At 37.0% G+C, this 27795-nt stretch overlaps 2 protein-coding genes across 6 annotated transcripts in view; both read left to right on the top strand.

Moving 5' to 3' along the window:
• The window catches only part of dazl (deleted in azoospermia-like), a 94182-nt gene extending 76490 nt beyond the window's left edge, over positions 1 to 17692 (top strand). For 2 of the 5 annotated variants that reach the window (XM_079878543.1, XM_079878539.1), the window contains exons 4-10: positions 9934 to 9985; positions 10092 to 10158; positions 10431 to 10561; positions 14689 to 14769; positions 14921 to 14971; positions 16347 to 16422; positions 16502 to 17680. In XM_079878543.1, the coding sequence (XP_079734669.1) occupies positions 9934 to 9985; positions 10092 to 10158; positions 10431 to 10561; positions 14689 to 14769; positions 14921 to 14971; positions 16347 to 16391 (427 nt within the window). In that variant the 3' untranslated portion in view covers positions 16392 to 16422; positions 16502 to 17680. Of the gene's footprint in view, positions 1 to 9933; positions 9986 to 10091; positions 10159 to 10430; positions 10562 to 14688; positions 14770 to 14920; positions 14972 to 16346; positions 16423 to 16496 lie in introns of all 5 variants that reach the window. The other 3 variants (XM_079878542.1, XM_079878541.1, XM_079878540.1) reach the window with 3 other exon arrangements.
• A 1020-nt stretch (positions 17693 to 18712) lies between these two features.
• The window catches only part of rftn1a (raftlin, lipid raft linker 1a), a gene marked incomplete at its 3' end in the record, with an annotated part of 26821 nt that continues 17738 nt past the window's right edge, over positions 18713 to 27795 (top strand). Inside the window, exons 1-2 of the mRNA XM_079878518.1 lie at positions 18713 to 18961; positions 24885 to 25028. Coding sequence (XP_079734644.1) covers positions 24887 to 25028 — 142 coding nt within the window. The 5' untranslated portion in view covers positions 18713 to 18961; positions 24885 to 24886. The remainder of the gene's footprint in view (positions 18962 to 24884; positions 25029 to 27795) is intronic.

Raw genomic sequence — 27795 nt, 5'->3', positions numbered from 1 at the left:
AAAGCAGTGTCTTAACGGCAAGTTGCTAACTAGTTACCAGTGTGAGTCTGTTGAATGGTGATTTAACGCTACGTTGTCATCTGGTGAGGCACAATGCTATAAAGTAAATAAACAATCTCCTGTCTTTAACTCACAATGAGCTTATCGTACTCGTTTGCTACATTAGCTAGCTAGCTAGCTAGCTATGTTTCATGCCTTGTCAGTGGAGTGGAAGCTAATGTGTGTAATGCTGGTGTCACTACAGTAACCTGGGTCACCAGTAGCAAACAATGGAGCCGCTCTGCTGGACAAACTACGTAGTTTCACAATTTACAAGCCTTTTATCCACGTTATATGTTCTGTAAAAACAAAAAGTTCATATCGCCGGCACATCTGTGTCATATACGCCCATACCGATATACCTGCGACAGGCTCATGTCGGCCGATAAATCGGTCAGGCTTTAGTTAACCTTCTGGGGTCTGAGGTGTTTTCTGGGATTCATTTTATAAATAAATATTTTAACGTATTGCAATCAGCATGCGTACAGTTTTCTATCTCTCTCATGAACACGCATTAAGAGAGAGAAAGGCTGCATATACTACGTAAAGATTGATAAAACAGTGCTAGGTTTAAAGGCTAGATTTCTTTGTTCATATTTTGACAGGCTGGCAATCCAAAGGAGCCATGCAGCTACATAACAGTATAATGGGTAGCTATGTGAGTTAATGTGACTAATCTTTGTGCATGCGTAAAATTGGATTTTGCGACCATTTTTCCTGCCGATGCAACCAAAATTTGATATAGGTTGCGCAGCAACATTGCCCATCATCAAATGGCAAACGGAATGAAAGCGGAACGAAACTGCTCTACTCGTTTGTGCTTCATGGACCGTTTATTAGTTTGGACCAATAATAGCCAATCTCGAACAGGTGACACCGTTACTACACAGCGCTACGAGATCCAGTGAGAAACATTCATATTCTGTGCAGAGTTCTGTTATAAACCATAGATATCAGATCAAACAGCGCTATCGTGGATACCAGGAGAAATATTGTGCCATGAATGAACAAGTTATAGAAGGCTTTAAGTCCACAAATCCGCAACATTCACCATGGATTTAATGTAGTAACACTAACTGTAACTATGGTATTGTGACAAATAGTTTACAGGGCTCCAACTTTTCCACTGGTTGCACTGGTGCTACTAAATTGCTTCTAAAAGAAAATCAGTTAGGGGCTACAGTGCTCCTAGTAAGAACAACTAGTCTGGAGCCCTGCTGATTTGACATGGTGGCTCTCATTTTTCATGGGACTCTTATGACATTTCGGAGTGTAAGCGTAGTACACAGACATGCGTAATGAAATTCTATGACGAGGGTCCGATCTACCACAACACGTAGGAAAATGTGACTCCGATATTATAAAACCATTCAAATAAAACATTATTTCTTTATGATGATAGTTAATAATTAATGATAAACTTAAGTTGATCTTAAAATATTCACAAGTCCTTTTTGTTGAGTCTGAAGTCTGTTAAATTGCGATCGTGTCCCCATCTCTGGTTGGTTCACCTTTTTCAAATTTTTTATGAGCAAAGTATTTTCAAATTTCACTTCTACTGCCCTCTTTGATTGGTTATGGTCATGTTGAGTGTGATTCACCTGCTTTATAAATGTATTTCTCCATGTCACATTTGCTGCTTTCACGTCAGTTTGGGTAGCACACTGCCACCTATCAGTAGGGATGCAGAGATTAACAGATTTTTATGAATAATTACGCTTAAAAACATCACGGTTAACCCTCTGGGGTCTGAGCTGTTTTCTGGGCCCTGGAGGTGTTCTGACATGCTCTGACATTTGTGCTTATTTCTGTTACTTGTGACATTTTCATGGCTAAAGTCTAATTACACTGTATTCAGCACAAACTCTGCTACAATAATATATCAGCAGCATGTGTGTAAAAGTTTGTAGTTTTGAGATAATGACATTTATGCGTGGTTTGTGAAAATACAAAAAATTCTCACTGAAATAAGGTCATGAAACCCATACTGATTATTTCTTCACAAGACTTGAAAATTGTATGACGTAACCTAGAATATTTGCTCTAAAACGATGTGAAAATCACCCTGACTGCTCATTCAGATAAGACAATATATTGATTTAAAATTTTTACGACGTGTTTTGTGCGACAAAGCTTTATGCGGGAGCTCATTAATATGTAAGCTTTTGACACCTGAGAAAGACAAAGACCCTCCCCTAACGGCCCTATTAGGAGCTATCAGGCCCCTATCATTCTGAGCAACCTTGCACAAAGAATGAGGAGATTTAAAAAAGAATGGCTTTTAGATTGTTTGATTTATTTACAACACAACATAATCCAAAGCTACACAACAAATGACAAAAAAGCACTCATTGAAACCAATGATCCAAAGACAGACCTTTGTGCCATTCCTAAAAACATTGTACATACCTTTTGATTTATTTACAACACAACATAATCCAAAGCTACACAACAAATGACAAAAAAGCACTCATTGAAACCAATGATCCAAAGACAGACCTTTGTGCCATTCCTAAAAACATTGTACATACCTTTTGATTTATTTACAACACAACATAATCCAAAGCTACACAACAAATGACAAAAAAGCACTCATTGAAACCAATGATCCAAAGACAGACCTTTGTGCCATTCCTAAAAACATTGTACATACCTTTTGATTTATTTACAACACAACATAATCCAAAGATACACAACAAATGACAAAAAAGCACTCATTGAAACCAATGATCCAAAGACAGAGACCTTTGTGCCATTCCTAAAAACATTGTACATACCTTTCATTTCCAAGGTGTTTGATTTTCACTTTACCATGTTCATGTACAGAGACTCGTGTGAATGTTGAAGTCAGCAGGACTCAGTGGCATCTGGGCCCTGGAAAAAAAAAAAGAAAAGTGAACATACTGATATCAAGAGAAAGGCCTGCACGATTTTGGGAATACATTTTAGATTTTTCTGTTTAAAATTGCTTTTTAAAATTCACAGAATACACACACACACACACACACACACACACACACACACACACACACACACACAAATGTTTCCAACAATAATATAATGAACACCAGGTTTGTTGTGCCTTGTAGGCATAGGCTATGCGCAGTGCTGCATAAAATAACAATAACCATAACAGCCTATAAATCTTCCAAAATATTTCAGTAACAACTAAGCTAGAGAAAAATATATTGATTATCATGTTACTTCAAGTGTTTCCATTCGTTATGATGATATGAAATGAGATAATAGTAAAAACATGAAGCCGTTTGGTGCGTTTTGCTTTTCGAATGTATCAAATATGATACATTCAAACGCGATCGCGCTCAAATATAAAACATTATGGTTACCATATACATATCTACGTTTGAGCAGATATCCACAAACACAGTAACAGTAAACACGGGTCTAAATATTATAATATTCACCATATATCTAGCAACGGTTCAACTGCAATGTGAAATTTATGCAACAATAACAAACTAATATGTAAGAATTTCTTACCTTACATCTTTCTTGTCTTCAAATCGCATTCTTCTTCTTCTGAGGTAGCCTAAATCCAATGTAAGCTCACGGTGCGCCTTTCAAACTCAACGAAGAGCAGAGACTTGTGAAGTGTTTTGTTTTTGAGGTAATGAGCGCGATAGCGTTCCATGTGGAGATTTGCATGTGAATAACTTTTGCGCAAGTGGGCGTGTTCAAATTTAAAATAATTAGGAAGCGTTTGAGAAGCTGCACATCTTGTTGGTTTTATACAAATTACTTAAACAGAGAATATTTGTTTTCAGTTTGAATCCGATCATTTAAAAGTACACACTTAAATGTTTATAGAGGTATATGGCTCATAAATGTGTGACAAGTATTCGCTGAGTTTTGTTTCAGTTTATAGACGTGCTCAAGAAAAAAAAGTTCACCGCGACGGAGAGGCAGAACGCACACCGTTTATTTTCTTTATTTTACAAAAGCACAATGTTTTGATTTGATTGTAAGTGGACACATACAAAAGTAGAAATATCACAGATTCTTTTTTTATATTTCTTTTTTCTGTATGACCATAAATGACGGAGTAATTTAAGTTTATAGTTCTACAATGTGAAGAAAATCCAGCAAAACGCGTGGGCGCGTTTGCCGACCTCAGAGGGTTAATTGTAAAGGCTCCGTTACATGGAGTGTAGCAACAGAACGAAAAGTTACACCAGCGGCGCACCAGCTTAAAGTGTGGAGACAAGGAGGCTACTGATGTACAAACTTGATTAACTATGATAGAGGGTCCAAACAGCAAAGCTTTATTTCCAACACCTGAAGTCGGCAGTCTATATTCCAGCTGAACCCCCAGTGTGCGTTTAAGGTGACCGTTATTTCAGAACGTTATTTTAGAACGTTTTTCCATGCCGACACGTCATGCAGCCACACTACTGATATGTATTGTATTTATTTTGTTTTTCCTTTTTTATTCAAAATATTCATAAACTTAACTATATCATGAATTGTATATTTGTAATTTGTCAAATATGTGGAAGTGAATGTCATTTAAACCTTTATAATATTAGTTGATATAAAGCGTGATGAGTGGGCAATTCAGAGGATCTGTTGGATTTAGACAGTTTGAAACTAACAAAATATTAAAAATAATATAGTACTTCATTTAAATGTCTGTTTAAATCTCTGAAGCCTCAAATAAACATTATGGGCCCTATCATACACCGGCGCGAGGCGCGATACGTGTCTTTTGCTAGTTTCAGCCCAAAGCAGTTATCTTTTTCACGTCTTGCGCCAAGTTGTTTAAATGGCAAATGCATTTGCGCCTATTTGTGCTCCCGTGGCTGGTCTGAAAAGGAGGTGTGTTCGGGCGCATTGTTGGCGCGTTGCTATTTTGAAGCAATGGCTGTGCCATTGACCAAAAAAATCCTGTTCAAAAGTCAATATTGCAGTATTTATTTTTTTATTTAAAGGGCGCACTAGTAATATGACAACATGCGTACACTCTGCTTATTACACACACTGGGTACACAAAATAGCCAAATATTAAAAATAAAAGGATTACAATGTAAAAGATTATTATTGTGTACATAAAGATCTGGTGGGATCCGGCTTGTCCCGTAGATGGTCTGCTTGCACACTTTAACCTTGCGCACGAGCAGATCCGTTTCCTCTCTGGAGAATCGTTCAGTCTTTCCGCTTGCAAATTCCGCCATGTAAAAAAAAAACAACGCCATGATGCAAGCGCAACTGGCTTTTAAGGGGAATGGGAAATTAAATTCCGATTGGCTTATTGCACATTACACCCAAAACACACCTAGTACTCATTAAGAGAATGGGGACCACCCTTTTTCCCAGTCGTTAAACTAGCAAAAGTGGATTCAGACACGCCCTAAGTGCACTTGCACAGTGTGCTTTAGACCATGCGCTTAGATTGTTCAAATAGGGCCCAATGTGGTTGAAAACACTGAATAGTGATGTATGAAAAGCACCGATCGCGTCTTTCTCTGGCTCAGTGTCAGCTAAAGCGTGTAAGCATGCTTTAATTTATCAGTCACACACTAAACTTTCTAATTGCACCCATGTGATTGGTATGGGTTAAAATCAATCGCATGGAGGGAGGACAAATTGCAACTGAGTGGGCACAAATTAGATCAGTGGGCAATGCCCCTTTGTGGTGCCGGCGCTGTTAACTGCATTAGAGATGTTCTCAATTTCTTTCTATCATTTTTAGTAAAACTTCAAACAAACCAAAATAGACATGGTTTTCTCAGGCCACATGTAAAATTAGATGAATTATTAAAAATATTATTAAAATTAAACCGTATGGATGACAGTAGATGACAATAACAGTTTATTCCCCTTATACTGACATGGATGTTTATGGAGCAGATGTCAGTCAGGTCACCTTTCTTTAATTCCTTGGGGAGAGATTGGCTTTTGACTTATTTTGTGCTGTATTATTTGGTTACTGTGTTATTTCTGTTTCAAAAGGCAGCAATAATTAACACTTTAAAATCTAAAGACTGTTCATGTGATTTTATGCATTATGCTTACATAATTATTGTGATAATCATGAAACCGTGATTATTCCTCAGACTATAATTGTACCAAAAACAAAAATCTATAATCGTTGCATCCCTAGCAGTGAACTCCAGGTCAGCAGCGTACCAAGTATCGAAATGAGCAAAATCATGATATCGTACATTTTGAAATAAAATATATACCGAGATTTCCCAGAACCGGTATACCACCTAATTCAGTATTTGTGCTTCCTGAGCACGTGCTTCAGATGTGTTGCGATTGATTTCTCTTTTGTGTCTTGTGCTTGAATATTTAAATTAGTTGGCTTAAAACACGTGCAAGTAATAAACTTTCTTGAAGATGCAGCCCTGGCCTGAGCGGACAAGTGACGGTTCCGTTAACTGTCCCGGATGTTGTTGCTGCCGTCGGGCCGTCCTTATTGTCAATCCCTGCTATAGTGTTTTGTCTCACTTGTGCACCCTATTAAGCCATCCAAATGTTTAAGTTGTCATTTACAATAGTCATTTTGGAGCACCATGTTGTTTAGGGATGTTAACAAATGACCGTTTGACCGATGGTTGACCGTATCAACGTTAACCGATCAAAGTTGTAGGTAGTCCGTTTTTAAAAAAAGTGATCTCTAAATTAGGCTATTATAGACAGTGGACTAAACGCTACTACAGTTAGCCATCTCATTCCAAGATCTTTTTGTGAGAAGTGAACAAATCCCTCACACTCAATTTTTCATAACTCGCCTGTTTGTACTTAATAAACCAATAAAAACATTTGGCGCGAGGTCACAGCGTTTGGGTTCGCGTGCTCACAAGGTTTGCGAAAAGTAAAGGCAACAGGCTAAAAACACTCGAGGTTAGAGCCAGGGCAGACGACAGAGATCATCATCTTTCTTTATTATTGTTAGAACTACCTCAAACTAAAGCGGCGTCTCTTCGGAGCTGTCATTTTCTTAAATGAGCCGCGGCAATGTTTCAAATGAGCTTCCAACACTAGACAAACGCCTTTATTTTCAACGCAATCACCTTGTACCCAAACCATTTCGAAACTAAGGAGCCATTTGTCCGCCGCATTTGCGGGACTCATGTTTAACGCTGTAGGGGATTTAAAAAAAAATGACGTGAGTGGAAGGGCGACGCCGGGGCAGTGTGTGTGTGAACGGGAGGCAGAGCGGCAGAGAGATGCGACAGAGTTGCGAAATTGCAGGCGCGGCTCGAAATGGCTGTTATTTCAAATAGCGTAGGGCTGGGCGATATATCAATATAGTTCAAATAAATTTGCGTTCCCCCGCCACCGCCCCTCCTTTTCCACTTTGCGTGCGTGTTTAGAACATGTTATTATGAGAGGCGAATCATGCCTACTTCAGAAAACCCAGCACAATAGGAACTACCAAGCAGTGACATAAGTTTACACTGAAATAAAGTCTTTCACCTCAGAAAAACGGATTTCTTGTCCTGTCAGCCGTTATACTGTAGTCGTAGCGCACACTCAATAGCCAAAATGCCACTTTATTTTTCTTTGTGTTATTTTTTTATATTTTTAAATGACTGTAGTGGCTCATACCAACATTGTATTAACAAAAACTAGTTTGGGACTGCTTTAGCATAGGCCTAATGTTTAGTACTAGTCTTTACTATTAGTCATATTCTTACAATTTATGTTAAAGGGGGGGTGAAATGCTATATCATGCATACTGAGTTTTTTACACTGTTAAAGAGTTGGATTCCCATGCTAAACATGGACAAAGTTTCAAAAATTAAATTGTACGTTTGAAGGAGTATTTCTAAACAAAGCCCAGATCGACGGATTTGCAGATCGTCTAATGCTTAAGGATCGAGCAGTCACAATGATAAAGGTTCGCGGTCGTGCGTTGGAACCGGGCGGTGAGTAAAACTGTTGAACAAATGTCTCTGTGTGTTGTTAGCTCGGCGGGTAAGCACAGCTTTAGCTTCGCCCACACGGCCCGTCCCCAGCCGCTCGTTTTTTGTTCCGGAAAGACTCGGTACAGCCTATCTTTCTTTTATAAATATAATAAAACTAAAGACTTTTTGGAGATATGAAGGATGCAATACTACTCTATAGGTACTCAAGATTAACAGGAGATTGAGTGAAAATGAGCATTTCACCCCCCCTTTAAGTAAAGGGGAAAAGTACGTGTGTGTGTGTGTATGTTAACAAATTTTGTGTAAACGTGTTATTACTAAATAATGCACACCCGAGGTGGTAATGCGGTCACGACGCGAAGCGGAGTGGCCGTTCACCTCGGGTGTGCATTATTTTTCTAATAATTTAACGGCCTGAAGTCAATTATTCCGCTTATACTACAGTTACCACACCTCGAAACATTGTTCAGATTATGTATTTCAAGACGTTTGTAAAGTTTTTGTCATTAAAACGCTCTTGTATGTAGGACTAATTTCTTACGCATTTAATCCAATGCCTCCGTTGCTAATTCCAAAACGTCATTTTAGAGTTAGTAACGGAGGTTTGAGCCACTGATAGCAGACTAATGCTGGGGACACACGACTAGCTGACACATTCTCTGTCAAAGACTGTTTTCATCGCAGCAGCAGATTTTAAACACAGACTGAACGCGCTGAACACGCGTTTGGGCATGATCAGTCATATGTATCAAATTACATTCATAACTGGCCTTAAAGTGTGTCCCCAGTTATTAATGCAGTTATTCGAGAGAGAGATGTTGCAATAATGAGACAGAAAAGCATGTGCGTCAATATTATTATTAATTTATTTATTAATTAAATTCCTTTTAATTAATTCGAATTCATTCCTTTTTTTCTATTATTGACAGATGACAGATTAGCCAAATAAATGAAACACAAAGCCCTTTTAACAAGTAGGCCTATCAATAATTATTTATTTGTTATATTATCTGCAATAATAATCCGTGCTGCAGGACTATCCATTTATTTAGCCTATATTCAGTTTAATTTTCTATTGATTATGGATAGGACTATATACTTTATTTATTCAAATTAAACTGCATGTTTCCATTGATTGTGAAGCTAGACATTGAAAATTCCAGATCAAGCGCATGCGGCTAAATGTTTTTTCTTGTTATGAATTGTATCCTATTTTCCGTTATTACTGTTAACTACGCGAAGTGATATGGAATTGTAATGCGGTCAAGACCTGCCTGGAACTACTTTAGCTGTGCGTTTCCCTGAAAATAATGCACACCTTAGAACGTTCGTCAACCAATCAGATTCAAGCATTCAACGGCCCTGTAGTATAATATAATATAATATAATATAATATAATATATAATAGGCAAATTATAACATGTTTACACAAAATTTGTTTGTATATATTCAATGTAAACTTTGATAATCATAATTAACAAATCGCAATTACAATTCCAAGGGAATAATCGGCAATTATGATTTTTGTCATAATCATGCAGCCCTAAGGTGAAGAAACCTGTTTATTATTTATTCATTTGATTTTGCAACTGTTCACTGAAATAGCCGATTTCAATAAAACTACTTGTAACATGTCATATTTGGCTTTGACTTTGACTGAACATTTGCTCTCACTTTGCGGAAAAAATATCGGGATATATATCGTATATCGATATTCAGCCTAAATATATCGGGATATGACTTTTGGTCCATATCGCCCAGCCCTAGCGTAGCATATTTTAAACTAATCGGTTAACCGGTTTCAACCGGCTAATGAGGCTCGGTGGTTGGTCAAGAAAATTTTTAGTTTTCGCCATCTCTAATGTGGATCAGTAAATTCTTAGAGATTGTAATTTTTTTTGTGGGTAAACTATGCTTTTTTAGAATATTACTTGGAAACTGTTTTCAGAAAATATTCATTGCTGTGTCACCTCTGATTTGTTGCTCACCTTCTTCACAGGTATGGTTTCGTTTATTTCAGCGAGGACGTTGATATCCAGAATATTGTTGATGTAAGGTCACTTTTACTTTTCTTCATGACTGACTTCTCGCTTTTCTTTCTGGGTGTTAGTGTTATGAGGGCAGGGTGATATATTGTACATTTTAATTATTTTACAGCAGCAGATCAGTTTTAAAGGGAAAAAACTCAAACTGGGACCTGCCATCATGAAAGAGCGAAATTCTCGTGAGTCCATGTGTTTCGCTTTCTATTTGGTCTTGTGCAAAATGTAATGGAAATATCTATATCAAATACACACACATTTTAATGGTGTCATTGGAGACATTTGTATTGCTTGTAATTTGTAATTGCTTGTTTTTAGTAATTTCAAGGATTGGTAGTGGATATAAAAATTGGGAAAACATATTTTTAAATTAATTTTGAAATCATAAATGTAATCTTATTGACTGAAAATGTTTAAAATTGGTTAAAATATTTTGGTATCTTTCTTATCCCAGGTTCAGTGTCATCTCCAATAATTGGTCCATCACAGTGGGTTAGCCCCACCCCATATGTGTATTGCAGCTGCTGTCCCCCAGGCCTGGCCCCGCCCTCACCTGTCTTCAATGGAGGGAATCAATACATGCAGGTAACACATCATGACACCCTGTGTATAAACATAATGGCCCTCATTTACGAAACAAACGTATGACAGAAAACTGACTGTACAACTTGCCATTTGTCAATATGGACGTGAGCGGTGGCTACGATCAAATCTCACATAAGATTTCAGCTCGTGTCCACAAGTTTTGGAGTTGGCGTGGAGTTGGCGTGAACTTGCATGCAGCATAGCAAATCTGGTGGAAAATTATTATGAGAGCATTTTGTTCGATTTAGATTATTTTCCTGACCAACAACCAACGCTTTTTAACTGATCATTATCTGTTAAACGACAAGATTAGAATGTCAAATTGAAATTAAATTAGAATAGAATGGTTTCAAAAATACAAATGTTTTACATGTGCAAATAGCAGAATAAACGACACTCCAAGAACAAGTTCACAGAAAATGAGACTGCAGAAAGCGCATTGTATTTGTTTTCTTAATTTTTATTAAGTCCAACTGATTGCGCAGGTGCCGCACACACTCACAGACAACATATCAGTTTGTACCGTTGCTAACTTAACAATTCAGCGAGTTCATCAAACTAAAATGCAGTGAACCAAACATAAGTTACACTGTTCAAATGTAATGGTCCGCTGTACAATAAGTGCCGGTCAGTGTGCCCACCGCCCCACCAAACACACAATTTGGATGAATTACACATTTTCAAGGATGATGTTTTACATGGATATTGGAACATGAGTGAAGTACTAAGCCTTGTTTACATCATAAATAACGTTATACACCAATAACCAAATATTAGATTGCGAATATGGAAATATGTGATTTTGTGATGTGATTATTGTTTTGTTCTGAATAGCCTACCTATAACTTTAAAGGATTTGTTCTGGAGTGAGGGGAACTAAAATTGCCTGGGCTACATGTTTATAATGTTTGTAAATATTTTGTTTTATTTATCAAAAATAAATAAATAAATGTTTTTGTTGTGGTGGTTTTTTTTTTGCACACCTGGTATCCCCCGCGAAACGGTTCTCATTCGCGCTTGAATAAGCCCGGCGACACACTGGATGCGTGGCGTGTCCTTTTTTATTTCGGCTCCCATGTTAACAGGTTGGAGTTTGCACACTGCCTGCGTGAGACGCGTCTTAGGCGCGGCTCGAGCCACCCGGAAAACGCGTGCATGCTAGAAATAGAACCGACACCTGTTCCAGCAACGGGAGTGTTCTCTAGCTAGAGCGCAGAACAGCGGAGTTTGTATGGACCGAAGTGCATGCCTGAGCTTGTGTTTTGGGTTAAGCTGCGTTGCTTTGACATTGTGGAAAATAATTTAACTTAATTTCGTTTTTCTTTATTTAAATTTCGTTTTTTCTTTATTTAAATTTCGTTTCTCTTTATTTAAATTTCGTTTTTCTTTATTTAAATCTACCCTTTACTGTGTCAGTAATTTGTTAGTCAGAAAAATATTAGACTACCTTAAAGGTAGGGTAGGTCAGAATTGTCTAAAAACTTTTATTCAAATTTGTTTAAACTGTCTTTATATACCAATACATAATTAAAATGCAAGTACTCTGAAATAGAGAGTATAAAAAATTGAGTGACTCTAGTGTATTTAATCTTCAATAAACACAGCTCATTAATTCCATTCACTCCCACCTAAAAACGGGTGCGCGACTGCGCGCACGTGGGCAGAGCCAGTAATAGCGGCGGTAGTCATGGCGACGGAGAGTGACAGTCGCGCAAGCCAATCACTTGTTTCGTCCCGGTAGGAATTAATGAGCTGTGTTTTTTGAAGATTAAATACACTATAGTCACTCAATTTTTATACTCTCTTTTTCAAAGTACTTACATTTTAATTATGTATTGGTATATAAAGACAGTTTAAGCCAATTTGAAAAAAAGTTCTTTAGACAATTCTTACCTACCCAACCTTTAAGTATTGCTTAAGTTAACAGACCTGTGTGTGTGCGCGTTTTATATCACTAGTGCAGTGTCCATTCTCGGAGCATAAGCCCTGCCCACGTGATGTGCGCCGCTTCCCGCTTGCGCTGTTCTGTAGTTTACTGTTTATTAATTCTGAACGTGTCGCGTCTCGCATGTCCATCTATATTGCACCAAATGCGACACTACACTCCCTTGTGAAGTCGATTGGATGAACGGTTCTCGAAATAATGAAAATGCAAACGGACATACAGACACATAGAGATTCCTGCCTTTATTAGAGAGAAGAATATGTTCAGCCCCCTCTCTCCGAAGCTTCGAATATTCGATGTTCATTACTACCGAAGCTCAAAAAAGGGTATTCGGACCAGCCCTACATGCGTGGGTCTATTTTTGCAGCACTGCTCAAGCTCAATTAAAGTAAAAGAACACTTTTGATGGACAAACTAAAAATGAATTCACACAAAAAGTGCTCAAAATGCACAGAATAAGTATGTCTAGTGTGTTTTAACAAGAACTCCAGTATGTCAGAAAAGAAAACGAAGACTCAAAAATATTTGTAGAAGATTTACCCATTTAAACTTTTCATTTTTCAGTTTTGGTTGCAAGTATGGCTATGATTATAAAAAATAAAGTAAACTAACCAGAAAATATAGAAATATATTTATACTGCAAGGCTATATAAATATAGCATATTTTTTTAGTTGGATATTGGATATGAAAAGAAGGAAATGGTTCTTCCATAACACTGCACTTTAGATGTGTGTGTGAATTTCCCACACCAGGAGTAATTTATATAGTTCTATTTTATAGCTATTATCTGTTCAAAAAAATGATCTATGTTCTATGCAAAATGTAAAATGTTCTATTAAAGAAAAGATAGAAAATAAATATTTGTGTGTGCTGTAAAGTGGTTAGAAAAAATGAAATCGGAATCGGCTGAAATCGGAATCGGCTAAAATCGGTATCGGCAGGTCAAACTCAATGAAAAATTGGATATCGGAATCGGCCTAGAAAATTGTAATCGGTGCATCTCTAGTCTCAGCCTTTTACTCTCACAACGAGCTTATCTTACTCGTTTGCTACATTAGCTAGCTAGCCACGTTTCATACTTTGTCACCGGAGTGGAAGCTAATGTGTGTGCATCTCACACCATGTCTACACCGGAACCCATTATAATCAGTGATGACACGAGCGACACTGGATGTGACACGAGCGACACCGGACGCGAGCAGCGCGATGCAAAAAAAGACCATGGAACCCATTACAATCAGTGATGTTGTCTACACTGGATGCGACGCGAGCGACAAATCTCCGAAAGTAAACTGATGCCTCGTTCTATTTATGACGTGCTGATATGAAGAACAAATGCTTTGCAGCGGGTGCTTTGTTGGTCCAGTGTAGGCAGCTTTTAGCTGTTGTGACGCGAGCGACAATTGTCGTGTCCGGTGTAGACATGGTGTTCGCCCATTCTACCTATATTACGTGTATTTGACAGTATTAACCCAATAAGACTCGAAAGATAACTTAGTGTAACTCTACCTCTGTGTTAACGTGATGTGAAGTACATCGCGTTGTACAGTATGTTGAGACGGAGGCGCCAGAACTGCAACTGATAAAATGCTTCTTCAAAAGAGGGTCGTGGAAATATTCTTATCGTCCACGATCAAAAATCATATCGCACACCCCTAACTGTCCTATTATTTTACAACATACTGATTGTTCAGCTGACAACGTCTTTCTGTTTTATGGAGTTATCAAAGTTTTTCGGTTTAAAAAAAAAATTGTGAGTGTTCATTTATAGAGTGCGTTATATCCCACGCATTTTCAACCGCATTGGTGTCTAACCTAAGGTCTATAGCAGAGTTCACACCACAGCTATAATGATAATGGCACAGAGGAACAATATTGTTGGTCACTTTCACAACTATATTTAGTTCCAGCTGATCAATGCAAAAAATATTGACTTCTGAAATATTGAGGAAATCCACCCCGCTTTGAAGAGCTCAAGCATTTTAAATGACAGACAACACAACTGCAGCACTCGCTAATAAATGGAACAATATTGTGCATTGAAGTGGACTAATGTACTTATCATTATAGTTGTCTTTATAGTTATCTTGGTGTGAATGGGCCTTTTAAACATTGTGCTTCCTAAAAAAATTGCACATTCCTAAGATTCCTAAAATGTTTTCCCTGCGTCTTTCTTTATAGCCTTATTCTTACTCCAGTCCTCCAGGATTTATGGTCCCACCGGTGCCCATGAACTACGCACAGACCACGTATGCCTACCAGGTACATGCAAACATATGGTCACATTGCTTTCATCACTCAGATAAGCATACTTGGATATCTTGTGTAAACTCTTTACATGTTATCTTTTTCAGGTAAAAAAAAACCTCTAAGAAAGTCAACTTTTGTTTTTGTTTTTGTGTGTATTTATTAGTATCCCCTGCCACAGTGGTGTGGAGAGCAGAGGACGAGGCTTGTCAACCAGGTCAGCTCCACTTCCATTTTTGGGGGGTTGGTACACTGTAAAAAATAATTCTGTAAAAAAACGGTAAACTACTGGCAGCTGTGGTTGCCAGCATCATACCATAAAAGTACGGCGTGTTACTGTTTAAACATGCAGTTAAATTACAGTTTTATACTGTAGCTGACAAAACAATATTTAGCTGTTAATTTCAAAAACAGTAACATACTGTATTTTTACGGTATGATGCTGGCATCCACAGCTGCCAGTAGTTTACCGTTTTTTAACAGGATTATTTTTTACAGTGTAAATTAGGGATTGAGCATAAGAGGTTGAACTGGATTGTTGTAATTGTATCTAAAAATGCCATTCCTATAAATATTTTTAAGTCAAATTGATCTAAAGTGAAAGTAAAGACTGTTACAAGAGATTTCGATTTCAAATAATTGCTGTTCTTTTAAACTTTCTATTATTCAAAGAATCCTAAAAAAAGTAGCAGTTTTCACACAAATATAAAGCTGCTCAACAGTTTTCAACATTAGCTATTTCCATCTAACATTTTAATGCACATTTTTGGATATCACATAAAAACATAGGATGGAAACACCCAGTGCATTTTTTTAAAAATGCACAAACTTATGCGGTCAATTGAGGGGCTTCATTGAACTTTTTCTGGGTCCATTCTAAAACTTTTTTTCATTTATTAATTTTACAGATGCTTTCATCCATATCAAACGAGTAATATTGTAGTAATTTATTTTCTTGTATTTTGGAGGTGCAGCAATATTTGTTGTAGCTCGTATGAAACTTAATTTGAATTGATGCGGTAATGTAATTGCTTAGGATATAACCGAACAGAGATATTAGCCACATTGCTTTGCCCTGTAAATTAAATTAAGAGTGCGCGTAAGCTAGTCTGAAACCGCTGCCTCTTGCGTTTTAATAATACTTGAAAAGCTGTCAGTGCAGTGTATCAATAAACACTGGCAAGCTAAATCAAAACATAGTATCAAAATTGTCTTGTGTTTGAAAGTCTAGTGAATCTACAATGTCTGTAAATTCCTAACTTATCTTGCTTTTCATTAATTGAACCGTATTAAATAAGACAACTTATAAATGTAGATGAAGGATAAGCAGTGCAATGTTGTGGTAAGAAAATGCTTCTATATATGTATGCAATGCGTTTTTGATAGTTTTAAGCTTTAAGACATTCATACCATGCAGTGCACTAGCCAATAGTTAATGAAGATTATATTTGATTGTTGTGCCGTGGTTAGCCTTTAGATGGCAGTGTTGACTGGGTATAAAAACTGCAAACACCTGCAGGGAAATAAAGTGAGCCAACATTGAAAGGCTCATTAATATAAGAAGAGTGAATGTGTGTGACTTTGTCTTTCAGAACTATGTGGATTGTGGAGTCCAGACTTTGCTAACCCTTCTGTAGCTAAACCTTCACTCCTTTTTTTTTTTGGTAAGTTTTTGTGCACCTAAGATGAAGATACAGGTTTTCTTGAGTCACTTTTAACTAGTCACTGTTTCTTTTTCTTAGGGTAGACTCCCATAGAAGCAGAGGAGAACAACTTAATGGAGAATCAAGCAGTGCACTTCATTGTCTGTTTTCAAACAGTTGCAGATAGGGTCATCCTGGTGTGATGTGGAGGTGTATTTTGAGGGGACAACATTGATATGATCATATGATCATACTGTAATCTAAGGCCTCACATCCACTCACTGAAACATTTGACAAGCTTTGTTCGCTTTAGCCTATTCCACCCATTTATTTGTATTGTCTGTTTTTCTTTTTTCTTCATGGCCAACTAACTTTAAAGACACTTTTAAGCTCACAAATACATATTTATATTTTATTTATGTTTGCTTATTTTAAAATTTGACTCACTGTTGGTGATGCACTGTATGCATTTAGGTAGCTGTTCTGACATGTTCTGTGTTATTTTAAATCAATGTTCATTTGTTTACTGATTCAAGCTGGCGAGTGTTCACTGTTAAAATTGTTTTGTTTTGGGGTTTTCACGTTCAGGGCACAAGTTCAGATTTTCTCTATTTGGTTATTGAGCACCAGGGAACAGTGGCTCCCCTTCCCCTTTTTTTACTCTACGAATCTACTTTGATTCATCAGTAGTTATCACTGTACTTCCATTAATTTTTTTCCTTGATGCTGGTTTTCTTTCTTGTTAGTGCGGTTAAAAGGTGTAAATAAAATCATTGCATTAATTCAGAAATTACAATAAAATTTTATTCTCAGCCCTGTAAGTCACAGCAGGTCACGGGACGGTTGACTTGTTTTAAATTAAAGCGATGACGGAATATTGATATCACTGTGTGAACACAGTCAGGCTGCCTTTTTCTATTTTTCCAGCACTATTTCGCACCAGTTCCCTTTGTTAATTTGAGTTTTGTTTTTTAAAGTTTGCAAAGATTTATTGTTAATTTTGAACACAAAGCACTGTCATTTTATACCTATTGTTACAACACTTGTTTTTTTTTTTTATGGGGGGCTGATTTAATAGCTGTAGCAGATTCATCACATTTTTTTAAAGCGAACTCTGACTGACTTGTATTGACATTTCAGTTTTATTTCCTCAGTTCCCATGGCCTCATGGGAGTTGTGGTTTCTATTGTGCTATAGTCTGAGAGCTGCTTCTAATCATTGTGCTCTGGGTTTGCCATGTATATATGTTTTGGATTTTGATGTTGGCATTGTATGGTTTTGCTGTTTTTGTTATTAATAAAAAAAAAATACAATTGAATTAACTTATTTTTGCCTCACGTTTATTAAAGTTTTTTTTTTTTTACTGCAATAGGCACCAGATTTGTAAAATAAAGCAAAAAAAGAATGGGGGGGGAGGTATTGCTCTTACTGAATCATTATTTTATAATGACTTTAAGATGAAATGTTTGTAGAATCTTGATGTTTGATTCTGTGGAAGGTGTTATACTGTGTTGGACAGACTTTAAATTATGAATTGGTCACTGCTGATTCAAATTAGATATGAATTAAATGCTTCTTATACCAAGGAATATGCTTTAAAAGTTATATATTTATATTTATATATATATATATATATATATATATATATATTTATATTTTTTTATATATATATATATATATATATATATATATATATATATATATATATATATATATATATATATATATATATATATATAGCAAAAAAACATCCACAGATTCATCTGGGACTCTATGCTTCGACCTGGAAAGTTCTCGATCATTGACGTACTCTCTTAAATACTCTTTTCAACTAAAACATAATAAATTCACGTTTCTGGTTGTAGAATAATTCTGTCATGGACTGTCTGAATCATAATGAGCAATGTTATGCTCATTGTCTTGAACATTAATCTGCATGTACTGTACTGTATAACTTCAAAAAACGTATTGTTTTATTATGATTATTTTGCCATACAACGGAATTTAAAATAAACTTGAAATACATTATTTTATTTTATTTTTAAAGAGCATAAAGTGTATTATTGGTGGCGCTATAGAGCCATTTTAATTTGGGTTTTTAGGGTTGTATTTAATGAATGAGGAAGCAGATCCAGAGATTCCTTGGATAACATTGAACTTTGGAATCCAAAAAAAAATTCTCTCTTTTGGTGTGAATTAGGGCGCCATTAGTCAACTAGTTTTGTTTGTTTTTTCCTCCCCGTTTGACTGTACGATGTTGAAGGTGAAACGAGAGACAAAAGAGCTATTTGGAAACAGTGGAGGGCATCATTCCCCTTTTATTCTGAGGGAGGGGAGGAGGAGGAGACGTTAGTAAGCACACTGTATTGAGTGAAGGAGCGGCAGGAATGAACTGAGCTCATCTGCTCACCTGCTTCCATTCACACGCGCGAAGGCATGAGAGTTGACAAACCGACAGAAAGCTAAAAGAAACGGGAGAGAAGCGAAAGATAGCCTAATTAAGGGAGAAAGAAACGGCAGAGGAGACACAAATCGAGAGAGGCATTATCAAAGAACAGCAGCAGGTATGTTCACTCTTTTAATGATTGTGTGTAGTTTCTTTCTCTCACTGAACCCTAATCTAACACTGTTAACTTTCTGATTCTACCCGTAAGTCACTGGTTTCTTCTCTGCTGATTCATCCCTCTCTTCCTTCTTCCCATGCTCTCGCTATACTTGTAATAAACGCAAACTTCAATGCTTTTACTTGAGCTTGTGTGTGAGTCGCATTAAAGTTCAAGCTCACTTCTATTCAAATATCAAAGACTTTAACACTTCCATTCAATTCAAACTATATATATATCTAAAAAAAAACATTTCCATTTGCATGAATGGATTTGTATAATTCTACATATAACTTACTATATAACATTATATATAGTGTTTGGCGTTTTGTCACAAAACCTAAAGCAGTTTTTGAAAGGGTCATATTGTACATTTTCATTTTTAATGTGGCCTACTTTTAGCGTTAGTCACATTCTTTGCTCATATAATAGTCAGAATTTAGTTTATTGTGACAATTTTCCCTATGATCTTTACAATTAAATGGACAGTTTTCTGTGACAATGACTAACATTTTAATTGTAAATAGACCACGGAGGAAAAATGTTTTTTGAACTGTTGTGGACTTTTTCGCTCCTTTGTCTTTAAGACTTTATAATTGAAATGCTGTCTTTGCATGTGAAAAGAAAATTGGTGCTGCGACATACAGTAGTTTTCCTCAGCCCCTATACTTAAATAGCCTTTTAGAAAGAGTAACTTCATTGAGTTCACAATACAATCTGCACTCAAACTCAGACTGAAATGATCTAAATTAAACTTCTGGATCTTTCCTAATGTTAGTATATGCAGAGCCGCAGGTGCTACACACAGCAGGAATAGTGCTTCACCAATGTTAATATTTCTTAATGCAAAATTATGAAATGCACATTCATTGGTGCTTTATTCTGAAATATATCTTTGTATTGTATGTACTAAGAATATGTGAGAATTCAACCAAGTATAAGTGAAAAAAAACTGCTCATAACAAGCACATATTGTTCATTCACACATGATGGTATCACGTGAGATGACTGACTGCCAGAAGAAGATGACCTTCGGTTAGTATTTCTCACACACTCACAGTGGGGCTCCGAGGCTGATATGAGTGACAGCCTAAGCAGTCAAACTGAGAGAGAGAGAGAGAGAGAGAGAGAGAGAAATATAGCAAGGGTGAGAGATTGGAAGCGAGAGGATGAAGTAAGAGATGATTACGAACCTGTGAAATGTGAGGGGAATGTGCTATCATCAACTTTCATATTCAGCCATGCCAGCCTGCTTCTGCGATAGCAACCTACAAAGTCCTACAAACATCTCGCACACAAACTTTCTCACATACATACATTACTCCCTGATGATTGCATGTCACAACCGAATACAGAAACAGTTTCAGATTTAAACAGTTTTAAATGAAAAATTTTTATGGTACCATAAAAAAGTTTACGGCACAGTGATGTATCAAATGGTAATATGTGGTACTTTGCTACAGTGAGTCTGAGACCACTAGAGAAAATGTCTCTGATGTAATACAATATTTCATTACAATTTATATTCTACCATCAATCTTTTTTAGTGATTTTTTTTTTAATAAAATTATATATATATTATATTTATGAAAAACACTGCATATACCATGGTACTTAATTATTACCATAGTATTTTTGATGAATTACTATCTTGCTATATATACAAAAAACAAGATTCCTTGTCAAATGTACTTTTTTTTCTGTTGACATATCGCATATGATAAGATAGTAAAATTTCTGTTATTTTCACATAGTTTTTACACTATTTTATTATACTCTATTGTTCAGATATACAGGATTGTATTAAGATCCTTTGTCAGAGCAAGACATTAGGAGAGTAAATCAGGCTTTTCTTTATTGCATCATATTGACAATCTCCCGTCTCCGTTGGTTACCAGAGCCCCCCCCCCCACCACCACCACCACCACCACCACCACCACCACAATTCGATGTGTGCTCTCAACTTATTATCCTTCCCTATCATCTTGCCTAAATTTAGCTCTTCATCTTTCTTTTTCCTTTTTCTTCCGCTCCCCTCCTCACGCTTATCACAGTGAGAGATTATTGTGTGTGTGTGTGAATATCTTCGTGTGTGTTCTGCAGGAAATGTGTAGTGTGGGAAGTGTGCAGTGTGGTTGTGATGTAGAGTATGAAACTGTGTATGCACCTTTGTGCTGAAGAGAATCACCAAGTCTGGTTGTATCCTCATATCCTGTATATGAACATAATGTGCATTTCATGTATTTAAGACTAATATATAATTTAATGTAATGTATTTAATATAATATATAAATATATAAAAACCCTAATACTGAGATATAAACTCACAATTGCAAGAAACAAGTCAGAATTGTGAGTTTATATCTTATAACTGACTTAATTGACTTTATTTCTTACAATTGGGAGTTTAACTGACTTATTTTCTCTGAATTGTGAGATGAAGGGCCCTATCTTACACCAGTGCAATGGGGCGCCAGGCGCGACGCAAGTGTTTTTTGCTAGTTTCAGCCCGACGCAGTTATCATTTTCACGTCCTGCGCCACGTTGTTTAAATAGCAAATGCTTTTGCGCCCATATGTTCGCCCATGGCCGTGCTGGTCTGAAAACAAGGTGTGTTCAGGCGCATAGTTGGTGTGTTGCTATTTTTAAGCAAACTGAAATAGACTGTGCCATTGACCTACAAAAAACTGGTCTAAAGTCAATGGCATTTATTATTTTATCAGTATTTTTTTATTTAAAGGGTGTGTACATAAAGATATGGTGGGATCCGGCTTGTCCCGTAGATGGTCTGCTTGCACACTTTAACCTCACGCACGAGCTGATCAGTTTCCTCTCTAGAGAAGCATTCAGTCTTTTCGCTTGAAATTCCGCGATGTAAATAGCGAATCCACCATGGTGCGAGCGCAACTGGCTTTTAAAGGGAATGGGAGATGAGACTCTGATTGGTTTATTGTACATTATGCCCAAAACACACCCATTACTCATTAAGAGAATAGGGACAACCCTTTTAGACCATGCGCCGTGCGCGCCGACCATTTTTTCCCGTCGTTAAACTAGCAAAATTGGATTCGGACACGCCCTACGTGCACTTGCGCCATGCGCTTTAGACCATGTGCTTAAATCGTTAAAATAGGGTCAATAAACTCACAACTTCAAATTGTGAAAAAGTAAGAATTTTGATATAAACTAACAATTGTAAGAAATAGTCAGATTTGTGAGACATGAACTCGCAATTAAAAAGGTACTTGCAACTTTTTATCTTACAATTCAAGAACGTCAGAATTGCAAAATATAAACTCGCAATTGTGAGTTTTAAAGTTCGAACTGCGAGATATAAACGTCACAAAAGTCACAATTGCCGTTTTAATTTTTATTCCATGCCAGAAACAAGCTTCCATATAATGGTACCAATACATCCCAAATGGAAAGGGCTAAGTATCATGCTCACATTGCTGTGCTGTCATTTTTGTGCTTGATGAGGGAGCAACTATCCCCTCACTGAGGCTTATGTGCTCATAGCAGCATTTGTGTTTATGTCAAAGCTTGCGTTTGCTGCTCCCTTGATGGTATTGCAAATTCAGCTGAGATTAAGAATCTGTGGTTTCTTTTTCTGCTCTAATAGTCTAGCTCTCCAAATGTTGTCTCAGTAACTATGAGCAAACTGATGATCTGTCGGTCTGTTGCCGAGCGATTAGCATCAGTAATGATGTGATTGTCAGGCTAGTGAAGGGAAATGAGTGGAACCGGATGCTTGACTGCCAGTATTAACTTCACTCAGCACAGGTGTGAAGGTCCGTGTATCTCCCATGAATTAGTCATTTATATTCCAGCTGTCGGATTCATAATAAAAGCAAATTGTCTCAGTAAATCTTTGTGATTCACTCCTACTTGCAATTTAAACCTATAATGTTTGAGGTAACGACTCGGACCATTATGTTAGCACCTTCCTGTGAATATTCGCTGTTTAAATATAAATTACTCATTAATTTCTTCTGAATGACTAATATTGAAAGTAGCGTATTGTTTCAAATCATTTCAGTTGTTCACTTGAAGAGTGTAGTCCACCATTTTGTGGAATAAAAGAGATAAAACAGAGATTAAACAGATTACAGAAGTATTTGACTTGAGCAGATAACCAGCCACAATCACACCTGAGGCGATCAAAAAATCTATTCTAAAAGAACAAAGGAAATTCAAATTCAGTGAGAGAGCTCCTAAAATTACAAAGAACCACTTAGAGATGCTCTGTAAATATAACACTCTACATCAGAGCAGAGATACCAGCTTACGTTTTCCACCTTATTATGTTTTTCATTGATTTCTGGAACCTCCCATATACTATTTTGGTAACATAGCCGGGACCCACTAGGGGTCCTCAAAAAATTTCTAAGGGGGCCTCAAGATGACTTAAAATTCTGTCAAATAAAACAATATTAGCATTAAAATATGTTCAAACAACTAAAAATCCAAATTTTTCTTAGTATTTGGTTATTTATTTATTTTATTTAAGAATTTAATACTTTTTATTCTGCAATGACGCATTCAATTTATCAAACGTGACGGTAGCATTTATGATGTTACAAAAGATTTCTATTTCAGATCAATGCTGTCCTTTTGAAGTTCATGTTTTCAACAATAATATTAAGCAGCACAACTGTTTTCCACATTAATAATAATAAAGAATGTTTCTTGAGCACCAGATCAGCATTGTGACAATATTTCACAATACTACTGTTTTTGATCAAATAAATGCTGCCTTGGTGAACATAAGAACATGAATAGAATATTCATTCATTCACACTGTATATTTGTTTTTATACTTATTGTTGTGTCATTATTTTACGTATCTCAATCGCTTTATCTCATTTCTATTGCCATAGTATTTGGACATAGTACCATAATAAGTAATACTATGGATGGACATTACAACAATGGTAATGCCATCATATTCTTACAAATACCTATCAGTACATACCACTGAATACAATAAATCATACAGTACAGTACTATGGTATCAAAATACCATGGTATTCTGATTCTGTTGCTGTACCATGGTAAGGCACAGTACTGTTTTTAAGTGTCTATCCTGGTCTACTCATATACACATCTCTCAAATGATCACCCTGTTCCTGATCCCCAAAACCATTCATCCATTGCTCCCCATCCCATCATCATTGCGCAGTTAATGCTTGTTGTCACGGCCACTGGGCTTGTCCGGTTCCTCTCGGTTTCACCTGTTCTGGCTCATCAAACGCTGACCTGGAAATGCTGGCAGCTAACTACCCGTACCTGATGGTGTGTGTTAGCGCTGGAGGCCGGGGCCCACGTGGCATGCCTTTGCTGTCACATCAAGTTAGCGCATTCTAGATGTGACACTTATTAGCATTAGCCACACGCTAATTCATCGGCCACACATTCCACTGTTTGATTGGTTGTGTAGTCACAGATCAAATATGAAGCGTTATCTGATTGCTGCTTCTAGTAGCCAAGGAGACAGTGTGTGCGTTTTGAAGGGGGCATTGTGCTTGATACAGCGAACGCGTGTTTGTGTTAAAGGTTGATGCTTGAAGGTTGATTAGCTTTCCAATTAGACTTCATGTTATGTTACCGTGTGACGAATCTTTGCTTGTGCACGCGTGCGTGTATCTGAATGTTTGTGGTTATGTTTAAAGACATGCCGATATGCCCTCTCCCCTGTTTTGCACATGCTCAGTTCCTATTTCAGTGTCAATCTGACTTAATTAGCATGACAATTAGGGACTGCTGCCAAGGCAATCAGTTAAATCAATAAAGTAGTTATGAATACATGAATATTTCAGACAAATTATCCATATTCATCTATCTCATTTTGTCTCTCTGTCTTTGTTTTTCTTCACGTGCGCAGACATGGGCTGTAAGTTGCCGAAACCCCGAGGGTCAGATGAAGCTCCGGGAAAGATTTTATCCACCCTCAGAAGAGCACAAGTGGAGACCCACTCAGGAGTGGCCTACACATACCACTTCCTGGACTTCCTGTTAGGAAAGGAAGGTACACATGCTCATTTCCTGCAGCTACAAACACTATCACTGTTCCACAATTCGCATACTATCTGTCCTAAATAGTATTCGAAATGAGAATTAGTGTGTCCCAAATCGTAGTGTGTTGAAATCAGTATTCCAACGATTCCCGGATGGTCTACTTTTTCCGGTTAGAATCCGGAGAGCAGATCCGTGGACTCTCTTACGGCTAATATAACCCACAACACATTGCACTTTGGATGAGGATTCGATTAGAACTACAAACATGGATACAAAAAAAAACTACAAATATGGCGGATGCATATCTGACGGTTAAGTAGAGAGGTTTATGGTGCATTCCAGGCAACCTGTAACCCGTGTTTTTCCAACCTTATACCCGTGAAAGTGCACTGGAACGGCAGTCAAACCCGTGACTTCCCACCCGTGAACTCGTACTAGATAGATGTACTCCCAGTTACGAGCTCTGACGTCACATAGCCCGCGAAACCATACAAAACAACAATGGCAGCCCCTACGGATGCAGTGTTTCTGCAGGCGGTACACGGTGAGAATACACTTTAGGACAATATAACGTTGCAGTCAAATTAATAATAATATAATAATAATGATAATAATACACACACGATTATGTATTACAATGTTATGTGTCTGAAACAATAAGTATGTCGTGAAAGTGTATTGCCGCATGGAAATGTTAAGGTGACGTAAACCATGCTGGTTTGTTTACATCAAGCTACCACAATTCCTTGCGCTCAGGTAGTTTGGCGTGACTGGCCTGGAGCGCTACAAAGTCGTGAGTCGTGGTTTGAAGTCGTGATTTACGTGCTCAAAAACCTGCCTGGAACGCAGCATTAGATAAAGGGGTTTGAGTGATTAATTATCAGTTTCTAATAGGGGTGCCACAATATATCGCAATACAAAAATGCAACAATATGTATCTTGGATAGTGACTATATGTATCGTGGATAGTTCGATACATATATATATATATATTCGATATATATTCAATACATATATATATGTTCGATACAAAAGTATATATTTTTTTTAGTTTTAGTGTCAGTAGTTAAACTACTATATATAATGTTGAATAAAATGTATAATAATGCAATGGGGAAATATTTGTGGGTCCTGATAATGCTAAATGTCTTATGTTACCAGTAAAAAGTGGCCTACATTATTTTAAATATGTCTAGTCAATGAGCATATTTAAATATATCTAGTCAGTAGAGTGCAAGCATATTCGTCTAAAATAATTCTGTATTTTCAGCTTCAGAATCATGAAAATTTGTATTCTGGTGTCTCTATTGTCCTGTGCGTTGGGTTACCAGCACCAAGTCTAAGCCTATTAATTTCCACCCCAATGTAATACCAAATTTAGCACTTTAATTAACAGTACATTTTTTGTTAACCTTTTATCATATGTCAAGTCAAGTCAAGTCATCTTCATTTATATGGCGATTTTAACAATGTAGGTTGTTCCAAAGTGGCTTTACAGTGATAATAGGAAATTAAAGTAACAGAGATTTTTTTGGCTTTATAGCCGCTTTAGAATAAAGTTATTGTCCAGCTAAAGTTAGTGATTGATTCACTTCCGTCGCAACGATCATTAGTTATTAACTTAGGGGCCGCTAAGATGACACCGTTTTAACAGAAAACTCTTTAAGTGCTCTCTGCGCAAACTTTAAAAACACGAACCTGTGAGAACGCTGATGGCATGCACATGCGTATTACAAGTTCAGTCTATAGATATGCGTGTTCGAATATATGTGCGATTGTGCGCAGGCGTGTAGTCCTTCCCTACAAACCAACCCTCAACAAATTACTTGTCTGGCCTTAAAATTTATAATACAGAATTTTTATTCCGGAACCGGAATTATCCCGACAACGCTTTATCTGTAGAGAGGTAAAGGTAGGGGAAGGAGGCCTTCACAGGGGAGAGACTAGTTGACACTTTAGGACTGTGTTGTCGTCGCGTCCAGACTCAGGTCCTTCATCAGATCTGGATACGGCCTGGATACGGCGGACCGCGGTAAACCTTGGGATAAACAGAGAGACTAATATTAGCATAGACACCATTCTTCTTATGATGTAACGAGTACATCAGGATTCTTGGGAAGTGTTCCCGATTCCGGCTGACCTAATCTATGCATCCTAAAATTGAATTATAGAAGTCTATAATGTATTATGTGTATGCTAGGTCAAAGAGATGTGTTTTTAGTCTAGCTTTGAACTGACAGAGTGTGTCTGCTTCCCGGACAATGTTAGGAAGACTGTTCCAAAGTTTTGGTGCTAAATAGGAAAAGGATCTACCGCCAGCAGGCGATTTTGATATTCTAGGTATTATTATCAACTGGCCCGAATTTTGAGATTGCAAGAGACGTGAAGGACTGTAATGTGTTAAGAGCTTGCTCAAGTGCTGGGGAGCTAAACCATTTAGTGCTTTGTAAGTAAAATGTAAAATTTTGTAAAATTGTAAAAAAAAATGTTTTTAAATTTTGTAAAATAAACTTTGTAAAATGTATTCAATGTTTAATAGGGAGCCAATGCAGTTTTGATAGAACAGGGCTAATATGGTCATACTTCCTGGTTCTGGTAAGAACTCGGGCTGCTGCGTTTTGGACCAGCTGTAATTTGTTTATTAAGCGTGCAGGGAAACCACCCATAATAGCATTACAATAATCTAGCCTTGAGGTCATGAATGCATTAACTAATTGTTCCGAATTTGTCAATGAGAGCATATGACGTAAATTAGATATATTTTTAAGATGAAAAAA

This window comes from Squalius cephalus (genome assembly GCF_949319135.1).
Source record: "Squalius cephalus genome assembly, chromosome: 8".
Taxonomy (NCBI): Eukaryota; Metazoa; Chordata; class Actinopteri; order Cypriniformes; family Leuciscidae; genus Squalius; species Squalius cephalus.
The sequence above is the reverse complement of the archived record's forward strand: the minus strand, read 5'-3'. Positions and strand labels throughout refer to the sequence as shown.